This window comes from Thamnophis elegans, unplaced genomic scaffold, assembly GCF_009769535.1.
Source record: "Thamnophis elegans isolate rThaEle1 unplaced genomic scaffold, rThaEle1.pri scaffold_258_arrow_ctg1, whole genome shotgun sequence".
NCBI lineage: Eukaryota > Metazoa > Chordata > Lepidosauria > Squamata > Colubridae > Thamnophis > Thamnophis elegans.
Genome location: NW_022473727.1, coordinates 32,501 through 41,105, shown reverse-complemented (window position 1 = coordinate 41,105; position 8,605 = coordinate 32,501). Strand labels below are relative to the sequence as shown.

Sequence of the window (8,605 nt, the reverse complement as noted above, 5' to 3'; positions counted from 1 at the left end):
CTCTTCTCTCTCTCACCAAATAAAAATAGCAGAGGGCTGCAAATCTTTTACTCAAACTTCCTCAAGCCTCCAAATAAGGTATGCAGACCTAATCCTCACATCAAAGGAGAAAGTCTGCAAAAGAGTTAATTAAATTAGGTCTCCCAGCAGAACTGCATGTTCACAAGAATACACACACGCACAAACACACACACACACCTCAAGTGTCACCCTAGAATCAGAATGCAGATACTTCCACTCTCAGGACAAGCTCTCCTATAAAACTATGTCGCTGCACCCCATTTCTCTGTAAAGGTAAAGGTTCCTCTCACACATCTGTGCCAGTCGTTCTTGACTCTAGGGGGCAGTGCTCATCTCCGTTTCAAAGCCGAAGAGCCAGCGCTGTCCGAAGACGTCTCCATGGTCATGTGGCCGGCATGACTCAATGCTCGAAGGCACACGGAACGCTGTTCCCTTCCCACCAAAGGTGGTTCCTATTTTTCTACTTGCATTTTTTACCTGCTTTCGAACTGCTAGGTTGGCAGAAGCTGGGACAAGTCACGGGAGCTCACTCCGTTACGCAACGCTAGGGATTCGAATCGCCGAACTGCCGACCTTTTGGATCGACAAGCTCAGCGTCTTAGCCCCTGAGCCACCACATCCCCTCATGTCTCAGCAGTTGCCCCTAAAGGCGAACGCCTTGCTTTTAGGGAATAAATATTGATCCTTTCCTCCCAGCTGTCTGGATCTTGTTTTTTATTTATTCTTCTGCAGCCGCAACTCAAGTAGGGCCCCCAAATTATTCTTCGTTTTAGCCTTCGGATTACCTTCATGTGATACATCATCATCTCATTGGCCAGGTGGCTTCGGTATTGAGCCTCGTGGACTTTCTTGTAGAGCAAAGACTGTGAGGAGGAAAAAGGAAGAATTTTTTTAGTCCGTCCTGGGGCATCCAACTTCTCTGCGGGAGAGACTGGTCAGTTGATTTCCCAGGTTCCTCTCCCCCCCCCTAAGGAGCCAGGTCTAGGTGCAACCTTCCATCTAGGTGCGTTGAGCTACGGATCCCAGGATCCCCCAGAGGACCTGAGTCTCTGCACCCGGAAGCTGCCCAGCTCCCCCTGGACACGAGCCAAGAGAATGAAGAAGGGAAAAAAGGAGGATCAAAACTCACGTACATGAGCGATGCTGATGCCGCAGTAGATGGAGAAGGCGGTGGCCAGATCCTCGTCAAATTTGCTAAACCACGGGCCGTTGATTTTGTTGACCAGTTCGGCCACGCCAATCACCTCTGGGAGATGAAAGAGGGATGAGGAGGAAGAAAGGAGGAGGAGGATGAAGAGGAAGAAAGAGGAGGAAGAAGAATTCCCCAGCCAGGTAAACCTACCTTCCTTCCTTCTTTCCTTCCTCCCTTCTCTCCTTCCTCCCTCCCTTCTCTTCTTCCATCCTTTCTCCCTCGGTCTTCCTCCTTCCTTTTCTGCCTCCTTCCCTCTTTCCTTCTTCTCTCCCTCATTCCTACTTCCTTCCTTCCCTCTTCTTCTCTCCCTCATTCCTTCCTTCTTTCCTTCTTCTCTCCCTCATTCCTTCTTCCTTCCTTCCCTCTTTCCTTCTCTCCTTCATTCCTTCTTCCTTCCTTCCTTCCCTCTTTCCTTCTTCTCTCCCTCATTCCTTCTCCCTTTCTTCCCTCTTTCCTTCTTCTCTCCCTCATTCCTTCTTCCTTCCTTCCCTCTTTCCTTCTTCTCTCCCTCATTCCTTCCCTCTTTCCTTCTTCTCTCCCTCATTCCTTCTTCCTTCCCTCCTTCCTTCTTCCTTCCTTCCTCCCTCCCTTTTTTCATTATTCTGTTTCTTTTCCTTCCTTGTCTCCCTTTTTTCTCTTCCTCCTTCCTTTATCCCTCGCTCTCTCCTTCCTTCCTTCCTTCCTCCTTTCTCCTCTCCCTTCCTTGCCTCCCTTCTTTCTCTTCCTCTTTTCTTCCTCCCTCCCTCCCTCCCTTTTCTTTCGTTATTCTGTTTCTTTCCCTTCCTTGCCTCCCTTCCTCCTTCCTTCCTCCCTCATTTCCCCTTTCCTTCCTCCCTCCCTCCTACAGATCATGCTGCCTTCTGACCACTTCCATTGACTTGCCAATCCGGATTGCCCGTCTCTTGGGAGGGTACGGGGGCATCCTGGCACTCACGTGTCTCCCCCACGAAGGGGTTGCTCACCCTGATTCTCATCCTTGATAGGGAAACAGAGGATGTTCCTGGTTCGAAACCCAGTGCTGTCATCCACACCGCGGTAGAACAGCGGGTGAGAGTAGGCGTCTTTGATATTCAGGATCTTGCCGGTGGTGGCCACGTGGCCTGCGATGCCCTGATCGGCCGGAATCCGGATTTCATAGCTCTGTCACCAGGGAAGCAGAACCTGCAGGTTACTCCAAATCTACCCCGGTTTTGCTTTACTTACTCCATAAAACGACACCAAGAGCGGAACAAATATAAAAGAACAACGAAAGGAAAAAGAGAAGGTGGAGAAAAGCAAGCAACACAATAATGATAATCATAATAATTTAAATCAGTGTTTCTCAACCTTGGCCACTTGAAGATGTCCGGAGTTCAACTCCCAGAATTCCCCAGCCAGCGAATGCTGGCTGGGGAATTCTGGGAGTTGAAGTCCGGACATCTTCAAGTGGCCAAGGTTGAGAAACACTGATTTAAATGATGCATAAACAGAATGATGCTTCTGGTTTGCATTGCGGAATCAGGGTTCCTCGATCTTTGGCGGCTTTCAGACCTGTGGACTTCAACTCCCAGAATTCCCCAGCCAGCCACGCATGATAGAGTTGGAGGAGGCCAGAAGGGTCATCTGAGTCCAAGATTTATCAACCTGGGACACTTTAAGTAGGATGGACTTCAATTCCCAGAATTCCCCAGCCAGCTTCTGACAAGCCAAGTCAAGGGGGGAAGCTGGATTCGCTTAATGGCCACCTGATTCCCTTAACAGCTGCATGGGTTTGCTTAACGACTGCAGCAAAAGGAAAGGGGGGGTGTTGTAAAATCAGGCACTAACGGCTCCCTTAACCATCTTCCTTAGCGATGGAATTTCTGACCTCAGTTGTGGTCGTAAGTTGAGGACTTCCTGAATTGAGCCTTCTCTCTTTCATTTGGAATGGCAGAAGAGTTGGAAGGGACCTTGGAGGCCATCTAGTCCAACCCCCCTTGTTTCTTTCCAACCCTCCCGTCCTACTACTTCGTTTCTCACCTCGTCATCCACCACGCCTCCGTCAAAGACCTTGGCCACCAACTCATGGCTGCTCCGGTCCAGCAGGAAAACCGAACATCTGAAAGGGAATCCCGTGAGGGAGGAGGGTGAGGAGGGGAACTCAGGCCCAAAGACCGCTGCCCCCTCCCCCATTCTGGGGGTCCTTGGCCCAATTCCCCACCCCCCCAAGAGCCAGTCCTATCTGCAGAGAAGGGCTAGGAGGCATTGATTTCTCTTCCTTCTCTATTTCATTTCTCCCCTTTTCTCTCTCTGTCTTCCTTCCCTCCTTTCATCCTCCCTCCTTCTCTCCCTCTCTCCATTCTTCCTCCCTTTCTCTCTTCCTACCTCACTTCCATCTTTCCTCTTTCTTTCCCACCCTCTCTCCCTTCCTTCCTTTCATTCTCCCTCCGTCCATTCTATCCTCCTTCCTACTCTTCCTCCCACCCTTTCTTCCTTCTCCCTCCCTCCTTGTCCCTCCCTTTCTCTCTTCCTCCCTCTCTCCCTCCCTTCCATCGTCTATGCATCCATCCATCCTTTTCTTCCTCCTTCCCTCCCTCTCTCCATCCCACCCTCCTTCCTTCCCTCCCTCCCTTTCTCTCTTCCTTGCTCCCTCCCTCCTCCTTTCCATCATCTATGCATTCCATCCATCCATCCCTTTCTTTCTCCCTCCCTCCCTCTCGTCATTCCATCCTCCTTCCTTCTCTCCCTCCCTTCTTCCTCTCTTTCTCCCTTCCTACCTCACTTCCATCATTCCTCTTTCTTTCCCCCCTCTCTCCCTTCCTTTCATTCTTCCTCCGTCCGTTCTATCCTCCTTCCTACTCTTACTCACACCCTTTCTTCCTTCTCCCTCCCTCCCTGTGCCCCCTTTCTCTCTTCCTCCCTCTCTCCCTCCCTTCCATCGTCTATGCATCCATCCATCCTTTTCTTTCTCCCTCCCTCCCTCTCGTCATTCCATCCTCCTTCCTTCTCTCCCTCCCTTCTCCCTCCCTTTCTCTCTTCCTTGCTCCCTCCCTCCTTCCCTATCCCTCCATTTCTCCCTCCCTTCCATCATCCCTCCCTCCCTCTCTCCCTCTTTCTCCTTTTCTCTCTCCCTCCCTTCTGTCTTTCTTCCTTCTCTCCCTCCCTCCCTTTCTCTCTTCCTTCCATCCTCCATCCTTTCCTCCTTCTCTCTCTTCCTCTTCCCTCCCTCTCCCCCACTCCTCCCCATTCCCCCCCACTTTCTACTTTTCATTGGTTTCTCCACCCAGAGTCACAAATTACAAGCAGGAATCTCCATCCAGGAGATTCTTGAAGTAACTGAACTATAAAAGACCCCCTGTTATCCCCTCCAGGATTTGGAGACACGGTGAGCAATCCAAAGACACCTCCTCCTCCTCCCACCCCCACCCCGTGGCTCTTTTGGGCTGTTCCTCAAGCATATCCCACCCACCCCCACCCCAGCTGCGACCACCAGGCCCTCCTGCCCAGGATGAGACCCACATTTCAGCATTGCTGAGATTCCTGGCTTCCGTGATGATCTCCTGTAGCAGCACCGAGACGTCATCTGAAAGAGGAATTCGGCGCTCAGAAAACCTTCCCATGGACCTCAGATATGTATTTGGGGAGGGGGTTTTATTCCCACCCCACTTCCACTGGACAGGAAGGCTGGCCGGCCACCCCCAATTTCAGGGCATAATCATCAGCAGAGGCTCTCGGGGGAGGCTCCGGAAGCGGAGACCAGCCAGGTCAGCGCCTGGTTCTTCCGGCTCTTGGCTAGTGCGCTGGGTGCCTTTGGATACCTACCCAGGTGAGTGAACAGGTTCTTGGCCACTTGCAAAAGAGCCTGCGGGGGAAGAAAGACAGGTGAACGTTCTCCTCTTTTCTAAGGATCAACATCGCGGGGAGAGTTTTTTTTGTGTGGAAAGGAGACACACTTCTACGCCTCTTCTCCCAATCCCAAGTTGCTCAGAATAACCGGATGTCAGAGTCAGGGGGGGACCTTCGAGGTCTGCTAGTCCAGCCCCCCTGGCAAGGAGGGCAACGGATTCCTGACTGCACAAGAGATGGAGTCTCGCGCGGTCTCCATCACGAACTCCGCCTTTAGTTTGACTGGGATGTTATGGGGTCTCTTGCTCGAGCAGGAGGTTGGACTAGATGACCTCTGAGGTCCCTTCCAGAAGAGAAGAGAAGGGAAGGGTAGAGAAAAAGGAAGGAAGGAGAAGAGGAAAGAATAGAATAGAATAGAGAAGAGAATGAAGGATAGAGAATAGAATAGAATAGAGAATAGAATAGAATGAAGAATGGAGAAGAGGAAAGAAGAGGAGAGGAGAGAAGAGAGAAGGATAGAGAAGAGGAAAGAATAGAATAGAATGAAGAATGGAGAAGAGGAAAGAAGAGGAGAGAATAGAATGAAGAATGGAGGAGAGGAAAGAATAGAATAGAGTAGAGAATGAAGGATAGAGAAGAGAACAGAATAGAATAGAGAATAGAATAGAATGAAGAATGGAGAAGAGGAAAGAAGAGGAGAGAAGAGAAGAGAGAAGGATAGAGAAGAGGAAAGAATAGAATAGAATGAAGAATGGAGAAGAGGAAAGAAGAGAGAAGAGAAGAGAGAAGGATAGAGAAGAGGAAAGAATAGAATGAAGAATGGAGAAGCGGAAAGAATAGAATAGAATGAAGAATGGGGGAGAGGAAAGAATAGAATAGAATAGAGTAGAGAATGAAGGATAGAGAAGAGAACATAATAGAATAGAGAATAGAATAGAATAGAATGAAGAATGGAGAAGAGAAAAGAAGAGAAGAGAAGAGAGAAGGATAGAGAAGAGGAAAGAAGAGGAAAGAATAGAATAGAATAGAATAATAGAGAAGAGAAGAAGGAAGGATAGAGAAGAGGAAAGAAGAGAGGAGAAAAGAACAACAGAGTTGGAAGGAACCCCAGAGGTCTTCTAGTCCAACCCCCTCCCCAAGCAGGAGACCCTATCCCATTTGAGACAAATGCCTGTCCTTCTTAAAAACCTTCAGTGTTGGAGCTCCCACAACTTCTGGACGCAACTTCTGTCCCTTTGGTTGATTTCTCCTCATCTCTGGTTGGATCTCTCTCGGATGACATTCGTCCAATTTGAACATAGAACATAGAACCATAGGGCTGGAAGGGACCTTGGAGGTCTTCTAGCCCAACCCATAATTGACAGCCGTGTAAATTAAAAGAGGGTTTGGGGGGGGGGGGACTAAGATTGTGACTTATGCTTCCTCAGGAAGCCCAGAACACCAGGAATTCTCCTCCTATCTATCTGGGTCTGAAGACCTTGCAATCGAGTCCTTCTCCAGATCCATCCCACCCCCCAAATAGAGGAGGTGACGTGGGTCTCTGTAAGGAGGAGAGCTTTTTCTGTGGTGGCTCCCCCATTTAGGGCATCCTGGCACCTCCGTTTCCATCATTCTCACCCTGGGTGAAGACGTGTCTCTTTTCCTAGGCCTCTTAATCTGATTTGAATTGTGTTTATGCCCCGTGATTTTTAGATTTAGAATGACAGCCTTTCTGTCGTCTCAGGCCTTTTAACCGGCTTCATTGTATTTTAATGACATTTTAATGGAGGTTGTTTGAAGTTTTTTGAATGACTGCCTTGCAGCTCCTTTCCACTGGGTGATGTCTTTATTTTGCACTTAATTTGAGTTTATGTGTTCAACTGTGTTTTTATTGTAAACTACCTAGAGAGCTTCAGCTGTCAGGGCAGCTGAAAATTTTAAGCTGAAAGAGGAATGAACCGATTTTATTTTTCCATCTCCTGATATCTCTACAGGTGGAACAGAGCAGACCTTCAAGCTTCATCCCTTCAGGTGAAGTCCCACATCTGCATTCACACAAGACAAGAAGCTTGCTTGACCTGACTCTTGTTAAGCTGCCTTTTGCTCTGAATAGGCGCCGCCAGGTCAACTCTTGGGATGAGCTCCTGGCTCAATCTGTTGCTGTCAACTCTTGATTGATTGATTGATTTGATTTGATTATATTTATATGCCGCCCTTTCCCCCCGAAGGGGACTCAGGGCGGCTCACAATTCAAATCAGGGAAGGGGGGTACAGACAAAAAATATAAAAACAAAACATAACAATACATAATTTAAAAGCACACAACAGTCATACCATTCGAGGAGGGGGGCAGAAGCTCTTTAGCCCCAGGCCTGTCGGAATAGCCAGGTTTTAAGGGCTTTGCAGAAGGCCTGGAGGGTGGTGAGGGTTCGAATCTCCACGGGGAGTTCGTTCCAGAGGGTCGGAGCAGCCACCAAGAAGGCTCTCCTCCGGGTAGTCGCCAGTCAGCATTGGCCGGCGGATGGAATTCGGAGGAGGCCTAATCTGTGGGATCTAATCGGTCTAGTGGAGGTGATTGATCTTAGTGACCGCATAGTTTCATCCCGTAACAATTTGTCCCTAACCTGATTTACAATAAATTAGCATTTGGTAAACATATCGCAGCTGTTTGGGATTTAAGAGCTAACTTTACCAAAGGTTTGCAATGTTTTTCCCAAGTAGAACCACCAGAGGGAGCTCTGACACAGTTCTGAATCACTTATGTGCTGGTTGGGAGCTGAACTTCTGTGTGTGTGTGTGTGTGTGTGTGTGTGTGTTTGTGTGTGTCCATGTGTCATTTTCCTCTCCTGCATTCAATTATGATCAGAGAGCCATTAGGGGACAGCAAAGAGAAACAACGTGTCTGTTGCCCTCTGGAGGTCATTTAGAGTATTGCAGCCCAGACCACACATTAAAGTTTTTCCGAAACCTATAGATTTCTGATGGCCAACCTATTCCATGTGTGCCAGAGGTGGCAGGCAGCGCCCTCTCTGTGAGCACATGCACCATCACCAGCTGCTCTTCTGGCTCCCAGTGGGCACATGCACACTGGCCAGATGGTCTTCCCGGGTGACAGAGCGCCGGAAAAAGGCTTGAAAAATAGCCCAAAAAACTACCTGGAAAATATCCCGGAAATCATCCTGAAAATTGCCCCAAATACAGCCTGGAAAACGGCCCTGTAAATGACTTGAAAAACAGCCTGGAAAACGCCCCAAATACGGCCTGGAAAACAGCCAAAAAATGACCCAGAAAACACCCCGGAAATCATCATGAAAAACACCCCAAATATGGCCCCGAAAACAGCCAAAAAATGGCCCAAAAAGCAGTGTGGAAAACAGCCTGAAAACAGCCCAAAAACAGGCATGTGCGCATTGTCCAGCTGGTATTTGGTTTCTGGTGCTCCGGTGTACCTACATGCACATGGGTGCACGCGCATTCTGGTTTGGGTACTCGGTGCCGAAAAGGTTGCCCATCTCTGCTATAGACATTTCTACCTCCTGGCTATTTGAATTCTGCGTTCTTCCAAACCCAACGCATCTCAGTATTAGAAGGCGAATGGTGGGAGGCAGG

General features: G+C 49.0%; 1 protein-coding gene across 1 annotated transcript in view; it reads right to left on the bottom strand.

Moving 5' to 3' along the window:
- Nucleotides 1-644: 644 nt before the first annotated feature.
- The window catches only part of PDE2A (phosphodiesterase 2A), a 34,917-nt gene continuing 26,956 nt past the window's right edge, over nucleotides 645-8,605 (bottom strand). The window contains exons 12-17 of the mRNA XM_032238507.1: nucleotides 4,994-5,033; nucleotides 4,691-4,754; nucleotides 3,212-3,290; nucleotides 2,176-2,353; nucleotides 1,155-1,267; nucleotides 645-884 (exon numbers count right to left, since the gene is read on the bottom strand). Of these exons, the coding sequence (XP_032094398.1) occupies nucleotides 645-884; nucleotides 1,155-1,267; nucleotides 2,176-2,353; nucleotides 3,212-3,290; nucleotides 4,691-4,754; nucleotides 4,994-5,033 (714 nt within the window). The remainder of the gene's footprint in view (nucleotides 885-1,154; nucleotides 1,268-2,175; nucleotides 2,354-3,211; nucleotides 3,291-4,690; nucleotides 4,755-4,993; nucleotides 5,034-8,605) is intronic.